This window comes from Aythya ferina (genome assembly GCF_964211825.1).
Source record: "Aythya ferina genome assembly, chromosome: 2".
NCBI lineage: Eukaryota > Metazoa > Chordata > Aves > Anseriformes > Anatidae > Aythya > Aythya ferina.
In genome coordinates this window covers 53,943,907-53,965,281 of record NC_140297.1, presented here as the reverse complement: position 1 = coordinate 53,965,281, position 21,375 = coordinate 53,943,907, and the positions used below count along the sequence as shown (strand labels likewise).

The 21,375-nt window shown below is 35.5% G+C and overlaps 1 protein-coding gene across 7 annotated transcripts in view; it reads right to left on the bottom strand.

Moving 5' to 3' along the window:
- Positions 1 to 21,375, bottom strand: part of TNS3 (tensin 3) — a 247,381-nt gene that overhangs the window by 92,933 nt on the left and 133,073 nt on the right. For 5 of the 7 annotated variants that reach the window (XM_084510046.1, XM_084510042.1, XM_084510044.1 and 2 more), the window contains 10 exons: positions 20,772 to 20,822; positions 19,400 to 19,522; positions 17,206 to 17,270; positions 14,280 to 14,363; positions 11,798 to 11,910; positions 10,589 to 10,649; positions 10,388 to 10,463; positions 5,180 to 5,309; positions 4,158 to 4,223; positions 1,809 to 1,913 (listed from right to left, as the gene is read on the bottom strand). In XM_084510046.1, the coding sequence (XP_084366172.1) occupies positions 1,809 to 1,913; positions 4,158 to 4,223; positions 5,180 to 5,309; positions 10,388 to 10,463; positions 10,589 to 10,649; positions 11,798 to 11,910; positions 14,280 to 14,363; positions 17,206 to 17,270; positions 19,400 to 19,522; positions 20,772 to 20,822 (874 nt within the window). The remainder of the gene's footprint in view (positions 1 to 1,808; positions 1,914 to 4,157; positions 4,224 to 5,179; positions 5,310 to 10,387; positions 10,464 to 10,588; positions 10,650 to 11,797; positions 11,911 to 14,279; positions 14,364 to 17,205; positions 17,271 to 19,399; positions 19,523 to 20,771; positions 20,823 to 21,375) is intronic. The other 2 variants (XM_084510047.1, XM_084510041.1) reach the window with 1 other exon arrangement.

Sequence of the window (21,375 nt, the reverse complement as noted above, 5' to 3'; positions counted from 1 at the left end):
AGGTCCTGTTTGACAAATTTGATTTCCTTTTATGATAAGATCAACCAACTAGTTGATCAAGGGAAGCCAACAGATGCAATCTTTTGGGATTTCAGTAAAGCTTTTGATACATTTTCTCATAGGATCCTACTGGAAAAAACGTCCAGCATACAGCTAAGTAAAAACATCACACAATGAACAATCGACTGATGGGTAGGGCTCAAACGGTTGTGGTAAATGGGGCCGCATCAGGCTGGTGGACAGCCCCCAGGGCTCCATTTTAGGGCCGGTTCTTTTCAATGTTTTCATAAACAGTTTCAATGTAGGACTAAAACATGTTTTGAGCAAATTTGCTGATGATACTAAACTGGGATGGATTGTTGACTCTGTTGAAGGTGGAAAGGCCTTGCAGAGAGATCTGGACAGATCAGAGAGCTGGGCAGTCACCAACCACATGAAGTTTAACAAGAGCAAGTGCTGGGTCCTTCACCTGGGACTGGGCAACTCTGGCTGCACGTACAGACTGGGGGGAGAAACGCTAGAGACCAGCCTCACAGAGAGGGGTCTGGGGGTTTTGGTTGACAGCAAGCTGAATATGAACCAGCAGTGTGCCCTAGCAGACAGGAGGGCTGCCTTCCATGGAGAGGAGCCCACAGCAGTGCAGAAGGTCTGGTGGGAGCTGCTGCACGTGGGGGGCCCGTGCTGAAGCAGGCTGTTCCTTAAGGACTGTGTCCCACATATTCAGCCCATGCAATTCTTCTTCTTCTCCCTTCCAATCCCTACAATTCTGTGATTCTATGATTCAAGAACTGATGTTTGTGGGAAGCCCACACAGAATCAGTTCAGGAAAGACTGCATCCTGTGGGAGGGGCCCCACACTAGAGTAGGGGAATAGGACGAGGAGGAAGGAGCAGCTGAGACAGTGTTAGGGATTGAGGTAGAAGAGAGTGGATGGAGATGAAATGCTGTTTTTAGTTTGCTTTTAGTTCTCACTGTTCTGGTCTGTTATTATTTGTCAATAAATTACATTAATCTCCCTGTGCAAACTCTGTTTTGCCCATGATGGTAATTGGTGAGTGATCTGTCTGTCCCTACCCTTGAGCCCTTTTCCTTCATATTTTCTCCCTCTGTTCCTTTGAGGAGGGTGTGAGAGAAAGAGGTGTGGAGGAGTTTAGCTAGCCATTGGTGTGAAACCACCATAGTACTTACATGAAGACTACATCCATTAAAATCACAATCACTCCCTCAGGCAAAGCATCAGGAAAGCATGCACTCTAAAGTCAGAATATGAAGGCTGCTATTGGAAGCTTTTATCTTCTGCATTTACCAGCATATTACAGAAAAAAAAAAATCTAAAGAAATAAAAGGACACTTCAGAAGTTGGCATATTTATAAGGTAAAATTTGCAAATATGCACATCTTTGCCCATTCATTTATCTATCATTTTACAGACTAATGCACCTCCTGTAACATTCCAGATAATATAGTAAGCACTCAAGGCCACATCATTTTGTTCTTAAAATTCCATATTAGTAGTCAAACTAGAAGCTTTACAATAAAAACTTTTTAAAGCTAGTTTACAAATAAGTAACTCATACCAACCATTTGCAACTCAATCCAATTCAATGTATTAACAAGAATCTCTTTTAAACAGCCTTCTTTCTATGGAAGAGTAAAGAGCCACTAAGATTAAAGAGACAGTGGTGGACAGCAACTTAATTCCGCACATCAGTGAGGTGGCAGTAGGTTCAAGTAAATGATATCTCTTTCCTCTCTTTCAGACACTCTTGCACAGTTGCCAAAGGTTTTGCCTTAACAGAATTACTCACCTTCCCCATCAGGGCTCATATTTTCATAGGAGTCCCAGCGTATCAGCGGGTCTGAGGTATTGTAATCAACTGTCACTCCATGGTCGTTCTGAAGGTGTTCACATCCTAAAAAATTAACATCTGTTTGAGACAAAAATCATATCTGAAATGATATATACACACATATGCATGTGGCCTTCTGATAGAAGTCTGTTCCTGCAAATACAATACCATGTTCTTAGATTGGGAAGAAAGATTATATAAACCAACTAAAAATAGCCTAATTTATGTTTCATTACAGAAGGAACAAGCACAGAATTTTATCTTGAGCTTCTTGTTTATAATGTAGCTCTGATAACTTGTATCAGCCCCAAAACACCATGAACACAGCTGACCACACAGCCCTACAGGAAGACATCATAGAGCTCTGTGGCTGTGTCTGGAGAAGCATGTTCTTAACTTGTTTTTAAGAAGTACAGTGTTATATGGATGTTGTGAAGCTTTCAAAACAAGGATGGTTAACATTAAAAGGACAAGAATACCATGGTCCTAAACCTTAACATGAAGGAAGAGAAAAAGCCACATTTGTCTCAAGCAGATTTAGGAACCTTGTTACTTAAATATTTACATGCCTAATTCTCCTAGCAACTGCATCCTTTCCTAAAACTTGTATCACAAATTGTTATTTTCTAGGATATTGTGTTCAGTTTTGGGCTACCTGATACAAGAAAGACATAAATAAAGTGAAGCAAGTTCAGGGGAGGGCCACCAGGGTAGTTAGGACAGAAAGACTTGCCCTGGAACGACAGGTTGAGGAACCAGGGCTTCTTCAGCCTGGGGATGAGATGGTTTGGGGTGACCTTACAGCAACACCCCCAAAGGCTACTGAGGAGACAGAGCCAGGTGGGTGCAAGGTGGGAAGATAAGAAGGAACAGACATAAATTAAACATACAGAGTTTCCTTATCTTTAGGAGAAAAAATAGTTCACTATGAGGGCTGTCAGACACTGCCCAGAATCTGCCCAGAGAGGTTGTGATGTCTCCATCCTTAGAGGTTTTCAAGACTTGGCTGGATATATGCTTTGGCAACCTGGACTGATCTCACAGATGACCTCGGATTCAGCAGGAGGATGGACTAGAGATAACCTGCAGTTATTCTATAATACTTTCAATGTGGAAAAGTCATTTGCAGAAACTGTAAACAAGTATTTCCAAAGTGAAATCTTCTTCCTAGACAGTTAGGAAGACAGCAACTGAAAACTAATTTCCAATTACTTAAAACCTTACATTCAGACAACTTGGAGCCTGCTAAAAAACACAGATCTGATTTGCCCTCTAAGGCAGATTTGAAAAAATTTTGATAATTTTTCAGCCATGTAAGGTGACCTCTCTTCAAGCATTTACCATCCAGAAATGTTCAGATCCAGCTGTGAGTGTTTATTTATAAAGCCATTTTTTTTCTTATATGACTTTCCAGCACGCTAAGTAAGATCTTCATGTTCAGCTAGATAGAATCCAGCTTCTTATTGGCTGCTACCACAAGTTTTTAAGTGATCAAACTGGTGAAAAAAATGAAAAGGAAAACATGCAATTCACAGGACGCCTAACAGGATTATGTATGAGACAGACAGTTCAGAATACTTAGTTTTCATTCAGTTTCAGGCTGAATCCATACTTTTGGAAACACTGCAAAATGAGTAAGAACAGATCCATTAACAGATTAAACTGCAATATAAAGCATGATCTTAAGTTCTTCTTGCAGGCAGTAATTATCTATGATCTTAGACATAATAAAATAGAATATATTCTGGAGGCATACAGGATATACCCACAAGCCAACTTCAGAGCAGGCACATCTCCAAGGAAATTTTAACTACATCTCCTTATGCTAAATTATAGACAGTCAAAACTTCACCACTTCAACAAAAATAATCAGTTATAACAACATCCAGAAAAAGTTATGGAAATGACCACTGCTGTCACTTATACTGGGTCAAGCTACCTATACTGTACATGTATACTGTGAATGTTTCATACAGACATAAAAATGTTTTCTACTGGTTGTTAGCAACTGTTGTTGTATACCCTTAAAACAAAGTCAGATAACTCCTATGCGGTGTCTTCATTAAATTCTTCACATTTAAACCAAAAACATAAATGTATGTTTACATACATAAATGTACGTAAAATATTACATATTTCAATGCTGAAGTTGAATTTCCTATCTTCTAAAAGACAAGTGAAACAAGAGAGAAAAAAAGTTGTTTTGTTTTGTTTTGTTTTTAATTTGTTGTTGTTGTTGTTTTTAAGTATACATTTCAATGTGGTTTATATTTAAGCTAAGCATTCTTTTTTCTCCTGTATACTCACCTTGAATTTTCTCTGGGGTTTCTGAAAACACTAATTCCACTTTGCCATAATCAGGGAAACGGTCATCTGAAAATAAAAGCTAACATTTCAACAAGCTATCTCCCAGGAAAACAGTTCCAAGGCACTCATAAATCAGAATTGTCTATAGCCATTAACACACGTACTCTTGTCACTCTTCTCACCTGGAAATCTAGTGATTTGTTTCTAAAAAAGCCACACACATTCTTTGCCCCATGTGTTCTCCAGAAAGGACCAAATAAGTGTCAGTTGGAGTTCTGTTTACTTCTAAGAAAGTCAAAAACAGAAGAGCTGAACCACCCCTAGTCTGTGGCTATTAAAGGAAGACACACTCAGGAACAAAGTAAAATTGTTCTGTATATTGGCTAAATTGCAATGTTTGACCATAAAGGTTTTGTACAGGCACATGTTGCAGGAAAATATGTTTCATTTTAGTTTGTTAGTAACATAGGGTGTGGAAGTTATAATCCTGAAAATAAACATAAAAATAAAACTGAAATAATCCTTTGGAAAATACAAAGAGTGACTTGAGACATTTTCAAATGTTTACGAAAACTTTGCCTCCACTTTTGGATACCTATTCTGAAGCATAATAGAAGTGTTCCACATTCAAGCAGTCCAGGTCACAAAACCAGTACCAGACTTTATAACTTATCTTCAGTGACAAGAAAATGCTTCAGCATATTTCCTGCAATCGTGAATAAAAGAGTCATCATTTTAAGCATGTCTGTTGTTGTTAAAAATATGAGAGGATGAGTTAAGGACTATGAAGCAGTATCTGTATAATTTTGACAACTTAACTCACACGAAGAGCTTTTGTTCTCATTAAGGGCTTACGTGTGTTACAGTGCTATTAAAATAACGCAAAGTAATCTCCCTCTCCCTGAACAACGGGATGGAAAAAAATCCTTTTGAAAACAGATTCTGAAGACTATCATCATATGCACAAACATACACTTGCACCCACACACGTAGAAATCTAACCAATCACAGAAGACAAGTACCTTTGTTGGCATTGTCCAAGTCCTCTTTACTAAACACCAAGCCATGTCCTTGAATAGCTCCAGTGTGAAACTGAAGGCGAAAAATCACATCACGAGTAGCTGACCGGTATTTTTTGTGATAACACTTCAGCTAGAAAGAAAGAAAGTAACGTGTAAGAAAGCAATTTTTTGAAAATTGGAACAAATTTATGTGTATGCATTAAGTATCAATAAACCAGACTCAGTGCAATTGAGTGCAGACACCACTGATATGCTTTATTCAATCCTTTAAAATTATACAGCTCCAAGGCAAGATAGTTCAGGATGTATAAATATAAATAGTTACTATTTTTATCACTATCAGTCACCAATCAGTAGATTACGATTCAGAATCACAACAGTTGTCATTGCAATGTTGGAATGCTGACTTATATCCGTACTTCTTCATGGCACCCACTAAACTAACGTAAAGCTAAATTACAGCACAGACATTTCAAGATAACTACAGAATACACAGAGATTTTAGAAGCCTTCTCAGAAAGCCTGTAAGATGATTACATTTATTCTCGGACTTTTTTTTAAACCTACTCTAGTGATGATAGGATCTTGTTTTATGTTACTGTTGGAAGTTGGCAGTAGTTTTGACACCTAGGCTAGAACAAGACAGAACTCTGAAAAAATTGCATTTACTACAAATTTCAATGGCTAAAGGTGAACATAATACAACTACTTTTCAACACCACCCTCCCTCAGATCACTCCTATGGATATTTCACCCACCTATTCTGAGTCAAATGTTATACGTGACCACTAAGAATTCTTACAGGAATACATTAAAATTTTGGTAAACTTAGTCACAAGACTGAAAGGGATCTCAGTATTTTGTAATAAAGCAAATGTTACTGAAATGCATTAAATAAAATAAAATAAAATAAATCTCCTTTTTCTAACCCAGACTGAAAAAAAAAAGAAGATACTGAATAACTGAGGAGCAAACAGTTATTCAAACTGAAGGGAAGTGAAGTAATACACAAAAGATGTAGGTGTTTAAGAGAGATGATTTAGAAAATTTAGAGTAAAACATAGTTATGAAATTCTTCACACTACAGGATTTTAAAAGCCTACATAAGCTTTGCTCTGTATCCTTCCTTACTCTACCTCTCTGATGCCTTAAATTCCAGAATTTCAAAAGCACTGACGTGGTGCATACAACTGATACATTTCAGACCATATTCCAGTTTAAGATTGTCTGGTTTGTCTTCCTGCTGCCAAAAAAATAAAGCACATACAGAATACCAGACACAAAACTGAAACACAGTGATAACAAGGTTCAGTTCCTCACTTAGACACAGATTTTCAGTGTAACCTCAGACAAGTGCCTCATTTTTCCCATGAATACTTTAGAGAGATTGTGAAGAAAACTCCATTTTGTGACTGTGTAGTAGTGAGCTTATACAAAGGCAAGTGGCACATAATACCTATAGCTGTGCACAGAAAAGATGGAAAAAATGAAATGAGGTTTGGAAAGAATTCAGAACTTTTCCACAGTGACATTCAGGGACAACCAGAATATCTAACATATCATCTTCATCTAACATGAAGTCAACCAAGCAATGTTTTCAGACAAAAACAAATTCCATTTTTTAAGTATAAATAGTGTAAATACCCAAACACACTTGGAATGATCACTACAAGCTTCCTGGCATTTATCAATACATTTACAGTATCACCTCTTCAAGTAAGTACCATGAAGAGGTAATTCTTTTTTCCTGATTTGTACTACTGCTTGGTATATCTTACAAGGCTAAAAATGTATGTTTACAGAAGACTCCAGTATGAAACACAAAGCTTGCAGGTTTACAATAAAACACTCCACAATTAGAGTTCATTCAAATTGCATTCTCTTAATCTAAACAGAAACAGAAGTAGGCTACCAACAGTTCTAATCAGGCACCTTTATGATGAGGATAAGAAACAAACTGTATGTGGCTTTCAGCTTTGAGAAAGCCTTCCAGTCTGACCCCTGCCTTTGGATGATTTGGATGTTTTTACTATTTCAAAAAGCATTTTAAGTTTGGTTGGAGTGATATATTCAGATATGGTAAATACAGATATATTCAGATATGGTGAAATTGTGACCCCAGGAAAGATAGTACTCTCTTGCTGTTGCCTTCAAAGAGCTAGGAGATTTCACCTTCAAATTTAACAGCTCCATTATACCACTGCCATGAATGAGACAAATAAAGACAAATTGATGCAGATAAAGGATGCAACAGCAAATAACACTGTACAGATCCCCTGTTTTTTAGTGTTAGTAATGTAATCTGCTTACTACCTTACTACTAAAGAGTGCTTGCTGACATTCTTTCAGGTCTCCAAATTTTGTATTCAACCAAATGCTGAATTTCAGTTGATGTGCATATGAAATGAGTTACATACTACTTTTCTACTCTTCACATAACCAGAAGTCAGCTGCAATAGCTTTGGGTGTGCAAAAACATCTGGTTATCTGATCACCAGTTAAAAACATAGCTGTATAAGCAACAGCTGATTGTACCTGAGATTTTTTTTCAGGTATTCTCTATGCAAACCACATATAAGAGCTGGAAGGTTCTCTATGGAAATAATCATTAGTTTATCTAAACATGAGAATTTGGTGCTGTTTATTTCTTTGTATTTTAAAAGTGAATCTCCTTTAACATAGTGGTAACACTGGGCGAAGTATTTTAAATGTTGCTTTACATTCACTAAAATGAGCAAAGCATAGAAAACCTTGCCTATTGAAGGGATGTATTTCCTTTTTGTCCTACATACCTAACAGCATAATTTCATTAGAACCATAGACATAAGTCAGTCCCTTAAACTGGCAAAATCTAAAGCCAAAAAAAAAACAGCTGGTATGTTTAATTAGAGAATAAATTACCTCCCATTCTCCATTATGCCCAGCAACTCTATGTAAAGGAGAATCACCATCATAAAGGATTAAAATTACAAGCTTGCAAAGTGAAAAATGAACAGAAGGGGGATTTAAGAGAGCCCCTGATGAGAGATATCAGAACTAACCTGCTCCAAAATTTATAATCAGCCTGAAAATAACTGTTATAATTCTATTTAATTTTAATATATAAACAAAAAGAAGCTTGAAGAAACATCAGAACTTCTTTAAGGTTATATACATTCCCTCCCAACTTTGCGTTAAAGCATTATCTTATCTCATCATTCTTTATTTTAACTCTTTAAACAGTAACATTGTTTTTACAAGTGGATCATACATGACAGTTTCTGAAGATGCAGAAAGCTAAATATCTAAACATGTATCCTCTAGTTTATCAAGACTTTTGGCCTTGCACAGTTGCAGGATTTACCCAGTATCTACTGGTTTTTGCTTCATCATATTTATAAAAATGCTGAAACTGTGTCAGTTCAGATAACTTTCTACTTTCTAATTCAGACCAACGGTCTTCAAGAATTCTAATTTAGGATGTCCTAAATCACGTATATAGAATTGTTCATGAAAAACTGGCCCCTCTTACTATCATAACAGTGTATATAACAGTAACTATCATAACAGTATATAACAGTGTACATCTAAACTTAGGATGCCAAAAGCATCATTTAGCACTCAGTATACTTAAAAGTCTAACTTTGAATTCTGACTCCATTACCATCTGATGTCATATTCAGAAATTAATACAAACTAGTGTAATATGCTGGGAAATACCTACATGCATTACAGATGTCTGTGTAGCTTTCCAACAACTATGGCTATCAAAACATACTATTCACACTGTGTTAAAAAATTCTCTAAACATAAGACAAACAAGTATGTATGTACGTATGCATGTATTTATTTCAAACCCATGAAGTTCAGGCAGTTAAATCTTCTGGAATTGGAGGCAAGACATCTTATAGATGTTTCTTTTCCTGAAACCACAAATGGTTTTGCTTAACTGTAGCTAATAAATATTTATGATTAAATAGAAGTCTTTATTTGGGAAATAATATCATGCTGAATAAGATGCTGGCTTGTTCACAAGAATGTCCTCCAGTAATAGCATGGGATTAATGCAGTTGCCCTCTTTAAAAAGCATTAGTGAAAAGCTCATTTTTCCTTTTAAAAACACTTTTGAGATACAGTGAATTTCTCTTAGTTTGATTTCTTTTGTGATATATTCAATTTGCAGTTGGCATCAACAGTGCTCTGATGAGTAACAAATATTCCTGAATGTGTAACTGTCCCAAACCTCCAGAATATACCAATTGATACCAGGATATTTTGAAATTTTTTCTCTTCTCCATTTTTCAGTGAAAGCAAAAAAAAGATCAATGCACTAAATTGAATGGGGAGGGGAAGGAATAAAAGGGTAAAGGAAGGGAGGAGGAAAATAAAAATATTATCTCAAAAAAAAAAAAAAAGAAAGAAAAGAAAAAACTAAAAGTCTGATGCTCTTACATAGAGGTACAACATTTCTTAGTTTAAAAAATAAATAATATAAAAAACATTCTGAAACCTACCAGCAATATATACCCCAAGAATACTCTTTCTGACAATGTACATTCATTGTCAGATTCATTTGACCCTATCCTCTTAAGTTTAACAAATTGAAAGGCACATCAACTATCTTTCTTTACTTTCCCTATGCATAACTGCAAATGACAAGCAAGAGAGAAGGCAAAGAGCTTTAAAATGATAGTGTTGCAATTCAACCACAGTTATACTTTCTACACAGCAAATTACACATCAATTGCTTTCCAAATACTGCTTTTACTCATAGAATCAGAAAACATTTATTTGGTTTTACACCTTTCTGAGTCCCCATATAATTTAAAATTAGTCAGGTATTTTCCTAACAGGATATAGTTTCATAATTGCAGATCTTGCCTGCAAAGTTACAGGACAAGGACATTCTAACACTAAGTTACAAATACTCCCCAAGGCAATTTTGGTAATGAAGACAGCAGAACATGAACTACTGCACTTGGTGATGCTACAAAATGGAAATGCTAGGAATAATTGTTTTGGCTCCTTAAAACATTCTAGTCTGAGCTTTATAGGATCTTTCTTTCATATGAAAACCAAGGATGATAAATATGTTAACTGAAACCTATTTTATAGCATGCCTACAACTATTTTCTCTTTTTATTTATTTATTACAAGAACGCAAAATAGAAGAGAGACTATAATCTAAAAGGTATAGTACTAGACTTTCATTCCGTACAATTAACTTACCATAATATCACCCTTCAAAAGCTGGGCTGGCTCTATAGCAATGCAGATTCGGCTTTGATTTTCTGGCCCTACGCTACTTAACAGAAGAGAAAAGAAAATATAAATGGTTTAAAGAAACAAACAAGAAAATAAGATTATGTAATTCTGCAATTGCAAGAATTAAAACGTATTCAAGCATAAAGGAAAATGCCTAAGACTTACTATATTCCAGATGTATACAGTGGTTGCATAGCTTGGTATAACTTCAGAAAAGGCCGACAAGCTGAAAAAAAGTCAACAAAAAGGACTATTTCTGTAATTATTTTCCTTTTATCTCAATCTTACAACTAGGAAATTTCATGCTGAAATTCCAGTCATTCCACACTGCACAAAATGACACACAAACTGACACAATGTTGACTGTCAAAACATCTTTCCAAACAAAACTGTCTTTTCCTTGAAAAAGTGTATGATTATATTTTATGAAAAAGTTGATTTTATTCTGGTCTTCTTCTGGTCAAACTAGTTCTGAATAGGGGAGGGGATTTTAAAGGATTCTGATGAGAAAAATTAGAAGGAACACTTTGTTCTTTTGAAGTGTCTTTCTTCTTTCTTTCCCACTTTATCTGGTGGGAAGCAAAATAAATGAGGGAAGAAAGAAAATGGACAAAACTAAAACAAAACGCAAAGCAAAATAAAAAGCATTTTCAAAATGTAACAAAATATTTATTCTACAGTTTTATTACAAATCTAGTAAGTACTTCACATTTCTTACTACAACTAACAATATTCTTTCTTTATTGAAAACAGACAAATTTTAGAAATATAAAACACATGGAGCATCATAAATTTAAAATGGAGCATCATGAATTCATGTTGATGACATTTCATAAGACAGGTGCTATGTAACTCTTGGCTAGAGAAAATAAAGAGCTTTACCTTTACCATGCTGTTACCAATTTACCATGCTGTTAAAGCTTTAGCACAGTATCTTGGTTTGAAATTTTAACTTTAAATTTTTCTTTAAAGCAGATCACCTCAGAAGTGCACCATGTCCAAATAACTATCCTACAGAAAACCCAGTCTCTACAGGAGATTTCCTCTCTAAAGAAGTTGTATTTATGATCACGTTTGTTTCCTATAGAAGGAGGAAACTAGACTATGAAACGATCAGGTTCTCAGCTCCACTGCAGGAACTGAGAGCACAACTATTCACAAACTAGGCATCATCTTTTCATTTAATAGAGGACAAAAATTTATTTCACCTGTTTTCATTTTGTATTCTTAGAACACTTCTCCTCATTCACTTACTAGGAATTTTTAGACTGATATCAAGGATTGATATCAAATTCAAGTTTTATGCAGGATTTTTAGAAAGGTCCAGACTGAAAAAAGGCTCTACACATGGATATGAAAAGAGAGGTAATTTACCTCCTCCAGCATCAAAACTTGGGATACCATGGAGAATAACATAGTGCAGGAAAAGTGGGGTTGTATTCATTTTCACAGATCCAGATAGAAGGCCACTTAGAAACTGCACGTATCTAAAAAGTAAAAAATTTATCTGTATTAGATAAAATCAGTAATGCAACTATATGGGGGAAACACATTCTTTACACTAATATTTCTAGTCCATGGATACTAAATAGCATTGTGACATTACACACAACTCCAAAAGAATAATCTTCATAAAATAGCATGAAAGGATGCTTTAATTCACCAAATTAATAAATACATGGCTGTTAAACTGCTACTGTTGATGTCTTCATTTTAGTTATATACATCACTATAAGAAAAGGACTAGCAGCAATAGTGATGTCGATCATTTCAGTAAACATTTTTATTTGCAACTGTAGGTCTGAACTGGCTTGTACAACAGCATGAAATGAGCACCACATCATTTACAGCGAAGCACACTTCATTCAAACAAAAGCAACAAGTGCCCACATCAGAAATCTTAGCATAAAGGCTAATGTGGGCAAATAAGATCTTTATATTGAGAAGTGCAGCACCGTAACAACATGAAAATCATTGTACTGCTGCTATTTAATACCTGTTTTGATCATAAGTTCACAAACATGTACATGCAAGTGAGTATTACTGCAGTGCCTGTTACACATATTCCTCTTAGCTCTTTAAATAAGCAAAAGTCTCCATAACTGAACACTTACTCCATGCTTCAGGTAACAACCATGCTCCTGTTAACAACCACAACTAAATATATCCTGCTCAGCCATGACATCTTTACTACCCCAGAATGGGGTTTGTGGTGGTTTAGAATAGGTTCCTTATTATGGACAACTAGCAAGGCTCAGTGTATTTTGAAATATTAAGATTACTACTTTGCTTTTTGGGTTCCTCCTTATATCTTTCTGAAAATATTTGGTTACAACTGAAGCACAGATTTAAAATTGTCATACCTATAGGACAAAAGCCAGTGGTAAAACATCTTACCAGTGACATCTCAATCTGAACATTTTCTCTCTACCACTACTTGTTTTTAATGATCCCAAAAATTCATCTGAATTCTTGAACCCCATTTCCTAAGGCAGTGCACTTGAGATGCTTACGGGTATTTAATTTCTAAGAAGTGTGTTCAAAGATTTATCCTGAAGATTTATATTAAAATTTTAAATATGAAGGCTATGTATCGGCACTTCTTATTCAGACAAACCTCCAGTGGCTTATCTGAAAGAAAGTATCCATTCTAGGTATTGTCAGAATGGATTCCAAATAGGATTTGTAGCCTATAGCATGATTGGTTTCCTTTCCACTGTTAAGAGCCTCTGACTAGCAGCTAGACAGAAGCTAAGTGGTATTTAGAGTGACAAACTTAATGGTCAGATTTATTTTTTTTAAGGACAAAATAAGAAAATTTTTCAAAATACAAATAATGGGTGTATTTTCAAACTTTATCATTTTGTTATTCACCTAAATTATACCTGGTTATACATCAACTGGATTTTAACAAGGACATTGCTAATTGATTAGCCAATAATAATTTCAAAGAAAAGGGACATTAGAAGAGTGATTCAGGCCAGTAGCTCAACAACATAGGGTCAAAAGTCATTATAAAATTAGCCAGAAACATTGCAGAGCTGGTCTTACCTTTATCTGCAATAGCCTTACTACTACTGCCAGATCAGGCAAAGGTAGAAAAGTCCGGGTCCAATAGGAGAACAGTTTTGCAAACGCTTTGGAGAAACCCCTCTGTTCTTACAGGGAGTGTCATTTCAAAGTACATGCATGCACATGTATTTTGAAGACTGTAAAGGAAGCTCAATTTCAATACTGCTGAGCAAAGATGCTAATTCCATCAGTCAGGAGGTGAACTGAGACACCACAGAGGAATTAGGTATGTCTCCTCAAAGAGGGTATAGATAGGGTAAAGAGATCAAGATACTACCATTATCTGTATCTGGTAAGGAACCACTCTCAAATCCTTATTATTAAAATACAAGATATATATGCAGACCTAAAATTGGAAAAGAATGAAGCCATTAAATTTCTGTTTATGAAAAGTTTATTTGATGTCTAGTGGCATACTGTGTTATGATTTTTCAAGTGAAAAAGGACTATGCGGGTCACCACATGGGTTCAAGAGGCAACGTGAAAGCTTTTCTTATTTAGGAATGAACAGAACCAAGTGCCTTTTGTTTGTTATTTTTTGTCATCTAATTACTAACAAAGCCTTATCCTTCTAAAAGCTACTGTGTACGGGCTGATTTAAACCAAACGTGAACAGTAATTATTGAATCAGTCAAGGAAGATTAACATAAGATAAAGTGCTGACAATTCAGAAGTCACTGGAGGATCCTGTGGAAATAGCCTTTACACAGCATGTGAGGGAGTAAGTTATGGGGGCAGAAGATAACAATGACATTTCTTATTGGTATGAATTAGAAATAAATACCTTTTTTGGGACGGCTGCATTAAAGCTGAAACTTTATCATCAAAGAATTTCTTCATAGCAAATCTGTCTAGAGCTTGATCAGCACTGACAAAAGAGAGACACAGAGACACACTGTTATTCCAGTTCGGGGTTATCTTGGAAATTCATCAGGTTACTGCTTGAAATATGCCAACATCGTTGGAGTAAAAAAAGAATTAAATGAAAGGAAAAGAAAGTACCACCTAACTAGTAACCCTAGCACTTACAGGTCAGACAAGAATGTCTTTTTTTCTTTTTATTTTCCTGCTGACACCTTCTTATTCCACACCTTAAGGCATTTTTCTTCCTGAGGCAAAGCACCCTCTCCCTTATTCAATTAGCTGAATTGCGTATTTCCAGCACATTGTAATGCAATAGAATTACCAAAACCAAGCAGCTCAGGTTGCAAAAGGGATACTTGCCACAAGTTCTTTAATGTTAAACAGGTGAGTTCTCTCTCTCACATTTATTCCCTTTTTAAAAAATCTACAGCAACACTATGAAGGTGAAAACCATTATCTAGCTCTGACTATAGTTCAGTACATGAGGTGCCATGGATGCTGGGCTAGAGGATCATTTAAGCAGTCAAACAATTCATTCAGTCTTTGTTTCTTCTACCCTAAGCCACTAATGGAGCAAATGTTTTAAATAAAAGTATCAGTCTTTAGAGAAGAAATGATCTGCATCAGTTAACTACAAACTCTTCAAACATACACTTAAGGAAATACATTTTAAAAAATAAACTTTCTTCCATTCTATTTCAGAATAGAAATGGTTCTTATGCATGTCTTCTGTGTCTGTGTGAAGGAAGGCAAAATGATGTATATAAACACACTGTTGGCGCCATGCTACCCCTCTGAAAGAGGCACATGTTCCTCCAGACATAGGCTCAGAAAATGTCAGAACGTCTCATCTCCAAAGGATGATATTACAATGCCAATAATGATGGTAACATTATACATACATCATGAAGACTAGTCTGCTAGAATAGGGTACAGTGTTATGATGTTTATGTTGTATATTTAGTATTAGAAAAGCTGAAAGACTAGAGATAGTGTTTAATGAACCAGTAGACAAATATTAGGATGGATACAGATCACTTTTTAAAAAAGCTATGAAAATAAGTGTCATAGAGCTGATGATTGGACTTCAACGTCTATGTCAAAATGGGTGAACGCATTTTATAACAGTTGTATGCTGTTAAGATATGACAAGATCATCATGTGAAAAAAAATAGGAGCAGCTGAGGGAACTGGAGTTGTTTAGTCTGGAGAAAAGGAGGCTGAGGGGAGACCTCATTGCTCCCTACAGCTACCTGAAAGGAGGTTTCAGCAAGGAGGGATGTCAGTCTCTTTTCTCATATGAAGCAAGGAAACTGTTTGAAGTTGCACCAGAGGAGATTTAGATTGGACATTAGAAGCAATTTCTTGATGGTTAGGGTGTGAAGCATTTGAATGGGCTGCCCAGGGAAGTGATACAATCCCCACCTCTGGAGGTATTTAATATATGTGTGGACCTGGCACTGAGGGACACAGTTTAGATGGGACTCAGTGGGTCAGGCTGGTGGTTGGACTTGATGATCTTGAAGGTCTTTTCCAACCTCAATGATTCTATGATTCAAAGACACTAAATCTCACAAATGAGCACATACCAATATACATACCATACATCACCAATACTATTTTAACCCTATAAAGATAAGAAAAATGCAGAAATGTGAAGCTTTTTATCTGAGATCTGTTTGCCCAAGTTAAGTTTTACTGCACATTAGTCCTTCCTAAATGAGAACATCAGATATCTGTAACATATAATCCAAACAGTTTTGCAACACAAAGCATTTTTCAGTAAGCCTAGATTTTTTTTTGGTATGTGCATACAAGCAATTGGAAATTTTATTTAGTGTGAGGAATCCGAGAAGTCTTCTCTATGAGTATTGTTTCTGACACAGCAGCCAGCACACTCAACAGTAGCATCTAAAATAATTCCTGCTTCTGTTATTTTGCTGTGTTTTGCTTCAATTTTGATGAGTCACTCACTCTCCTAAAAAGAGTCACTCACTCCTCTCCTAAAAGCTAACTGGAGGAGTTCTGAATTTGTTTTGTAAAAGAAGACACCTTTCACCACTACAGTGATGTAGTTCACATCTACAGTTCACATCCAGATGTTTTTCTGTTATGACATTAGTAAAATGTATTTATAGGCAGGTACCACCTCATACTGGAAAACAATTTGATTTAAAAGTAAGATACATTTCATCCATTTGACAGCATTTATCAATTTTCATCTTTATTGACATATATTGTTAATTTTCAGTTCATAATTTGAGGACTCTCTAAGAAACAGTTGAAACAGAGCAATCAGACTCCTATTGTTTAAACTGACTGAAGACCTGCTCCTGCAAAATAAGATTCAGATTATGTCATAAACTGCTTTCTGCACTTTGAGCAATGTCTGAGAATTCCCTGTTAAAATATTTGTTCTGGATTCTAATAACTATTTTCCATATGTACTTTAGGAATAGTTTCTCATGGATTCAAGAGAAACAACTTTAGGGATGTGGCAAATGGATGTGTTTAATAACTTAAAGATTGCATCAGTATACAAAAATGGTTTCAAACATTTCTTCATTCATCTTGAAAGACCCTTTAGATAACTTTTACACAGAATCATAGAATTCCTGATTAGAACAGACCTTTGATCTTCACTTAGTCAAACCTTCTGCTGAAAACAGAACCACAAGAAAACTGCTACTTTAAGATGTGCTCCAAGATTCCTGAGAAGCCCGGCTAGCAAACCTTAAGGAGGGAATTGAGCAGCTCCACAATTACAAGACAACTTTTTCTGATCTTTTTCTAATTGTAAAAAATGCACAATATACATTCATTTATTTCCATTATTCATAGCTTACCTTGCAGAAACATTGGTGAAGTGCATATACGATGATATGACTACGCCTATCCTTCCTTTTCCTCCCTGTATTGGGAAAAAGGGAAATGATAACTTATTTAATCTATACCGCATATCATTGAACATTGTTCTGCTTAAGACCCATGCTAAACAAGAACTTTAAGACATGCATCTCCTGTGTTGTTTCAATGGTAGTATTCATGGACATAAGCTTATCTCTCTCTACTGCAAGGTGACACGAAAAATGCTAAACATGATTTCTATACACATCTGTCAAGTCTTACGTGATGGAGAGGAAAGCTTGCACACATGGATGCCAACATCACACAGAGCAAAGCCTGTATCTAGCTGTTCTGCAGTGATGAATTTTTCCCATCATGTTATTTGCATTAATCGTTGTCCTCTGTGCTCAGCAGCTCTCGCACGCAGTGGAAATCAGTTTAAGAGGCTGAAGACTTACCTGTATCATACTGAAACTTTAACATAGGAACTTTAATTCCTAGCCTGTGTTTGAAAATATCACTTAGCAAATGACTTCCTAGCTCTTCGTTCATATCCAAGAGCTGGGTCCTCAGGTGAACACATTAACTCCTATATATGCCTAGCCATAATACTAAGTTTTCTTGGTATTTTTTTTAATGTTAGATTCATTACTTTTAATAGTTTTAAACTTTTAATTATTTCTTAAACATGCATTTAAAATGCTATCTTTTCATACCAAAACAAGGCAATAAATATTTTTTTTTAAAAAAAAAGAACAGTAGTAAAGGGTTCTATCAATTATTTTATATTATTCTTTTCAGTGATCATTTAAGACAAGTCTAGACAATGTTGCAACTTCTGTTACGAAATGTTATAAAATACGTATTTTGGAAAGCATATGACCTCTGACAGGTCTTGTCATTTTTACCTCCTTGACCCCACAGCGTCTCAGACTTACAACTGCTGCTTGTTTTTCTATGGAGTATTTAAAAATGTTATGGATCTTATTAAATAGTTTACATGACTTAAATTCAGTACAATTTACCAAGTGGTAATTCTCTCTGATTTCATAACATTCTCAGACTCTCAGCTGACACAGGATAGCTACACCTATTTTTGTGTTTGGAAATATTTAAGTTATTACCAGGAGGTATTAATCAACTATACACTACCAATTCGCAAAAAAAAAAACCATAGGAATATTTTGCCTCCCTTTTTTTGTCCCATGTATGGGCCATTCTTCTGGCTGCGGTCCTGCAGCTAGTAAGAATTCAGTAGTGTTTCACACAATCATGGCATTCTGCCTGCAAGAAATGGAGGACTGGCGACTATACAACTTGACCTGAAGAACACCTACATTCTGTTCAAAGTAATATCTGCCTGCAATACAGAGACAGATTTGTCTTATATCACCAGCACAACTGCCAACTCAGTTCTGAATTTATATTATTTATTTTTAATTAAGGCTTTTCTGTATTTCTCTTCATTGTGAGCAAGGAGAAGAAGCAGCACTGCACAATAATAGCATTACTGTATGACATTGCAATTACCCAGACAGTTAGAACCTGTCTCGGTCCAGGAGGTACTTAATATCCTCATTTCCTACAACCATACTATTCTGTAAAGGGATGATGAACTATTAGTCACTGTGCTATATTCAACATTGTTGGACATGTTTTCCAATACAGACAAAAAATGTGGTCCAGAAAACAGTATTATGTTGTGCCGGTAATTGCCTGAACACCCACTTCAGCATACTGAAAGCCATCTGGACACTTAACCTCTGTTGATCTGCAATGTGGACCCAACTAACAAGTCAAGCCTGTGAAATGTTGCCTAGCTTTATCCAACAACAAAATCCATAAATGTCACAGAATTTGAAATTCTTCTGAAGAGTTTGCCATTGAGCTGGAAAAACTGAAGAATCTTAGTAAATTCACAGAAATAGCACTGACTACTGAGTTTGAAAAAGCAAACTAACATAACTGCATGCTATACTCAGAGTAGAAGCTAAAACATTAGTTACAAAAAGGAAGAGATAACAAGCATGTAGGGTCTGTAGAATAAGGCCTACTTAAATCAACTGAAGATTTGGCACACCGTTTGCAACACTGAAAAGAGCAAACTTTTTTTTTTTTTTAAATGAGTAAGGACAACCTTTTTGAGAATGATTTCAAGCTGATAGTCAATGAGTACTCCCAAAGCTCACCTACCTTGCAATGAATCACCACCACATGTTGAGGATCATTGTTCAACCACGACTCCATAGCCTTACAGATGGTGCACACTTTATCAAGAGGTGGTGCATGGAGATCAGGCCACCCCACATCCATAATCTGCAGTTAAACAAATAACATTAACAAGAGTCACCTTTACGATAATACTCCGTATTAAAATTCTAACTTCTGATGGTTAGGAGTCTCCTCTCTTTTTCCAACCCCTGGGAATCATTTCATATTACATTTGAATGCCATGATGTAAATACATGTTTACGTGTTTCTTAAGGGGAAGTAGAGGGTAACTTTTCTTTAAAAAAAAAAAAAAAAACACTAGAATTTTGTAAAAATTAAAAAAAAAAACTTTCCCCAAAACCCACCAACCACCGATACATCACAATATTTCTGAAGATCTTAAAAGAATTTTCAATTAAAAATTCAGGTATTTTATAATAGTAAAATACTTATAATGTCAAAATTAGAACAAAGAATGTTGACTGACCTGAGCAAATATTTTGTGATTATTTTTATTTAGTTTGCAATTTCTTTTCTTTTCTTTGTGTACAACAGATTTGATTCTTTCATATTTTCTGTTTAACTTTAGTCACTATATAATACCATTTACTCAAACTATTATATATGTATTTAACAGTAACAATATTGAACATATTGAACATTAACAAAAGCAGTAACCATGAACAACTTAAATCCTTTATGATCAATAATGTACTCACTAGGTCAAAATTAAGAGTCCGTTTAGTATTCTTCTCTGGCAGCATATGTAAACCTACTACTATGAATGTACATCTGTGCTACTCAGACTTTATAATAGCTGCTGAAGAGCAACTGCATTTCATTTTATACAATAAATACAACAGTGAGAAGGGAAAGGGTATGAGGAAAAGCAAAAGGCATTTATAGGTCCTTTCCTTATGTCTCTATTTTACAAAGCAACTATGAAAAGACAACACAAAAGGAAAGCTCATATTTGAATTAAGTTCACTAGCTTCAGCCATTACGCTTTATGTTACAATATATAACCCCTAGTATCCCATGAGTGCAAAAGAAAAGCATGCTTGGAGCAAAATTTACTTCACTCAATAGGAATTTTCCAGTAGCCACAACAGGCTACTGTGTGTAAAGTCTAAGAAAACAACAGAAACAGCTTTGTAAAGAACAGATGTAACGGGCACAAAACAGAACTTGGGGGGAAATAAAAATACAGAAGGGAGGCATATGTTTTTTTTATGATCTTCCAAAAGGTATCTTACTCTGTATCAAGGCTTGTATAGCTTCAAGGCTTATCATGCCAATTAAGTTCTATTTAACGGTATAGAAAAAGAGGCAGGTTATGGAAGTGAGCCAATACCTTTGCATTAAGCTTGGTAAGGTCATATCTCTTTTCGGAAAGGTTTAGCACCTGTTCAGAAAAAAAGAAAATATATCAACCATCAAGACTTCACCGTTTATGTAGTAAGTCACTGTATTTTAAACAGATGATTATTAGTAGAAATGGCAGTGGTAGGACTTCAGGTTTGCCTACTATTTTACTGAATTAAATTAACATTTAAAGTCAGGTAACATTAGCAAATGTAATTTAGGCAATCCCTATAGTAAACTCAGTTATTATATGATGAAACTAAATGCACACTTCAAAAAAGGGCAGTGAAACTGTTTACATTCTATTTATATCGTTTTATTTTAGTTGTGGGTATACCAAGAGATCTGGACACTGCAAATTTACTGTAAAGCAGATTCAAAAGTTCAAAAATTCAAAAGGAAAAGTCCAGGTGGTTATGAATTACGTATTTGAATTTGAGCACTGGGCATGAACAGTCTCAGCAAACAAGCTAAGAACTGAGTAGGCTACATTAAATCACTTTGAAGCTGATGCCTGCTCTTCATGGACAAAGGAGAAGCAGGAAGACATTATACCACCTTTAGGAAAAATTACAGTTTTTGAACAAGAATTA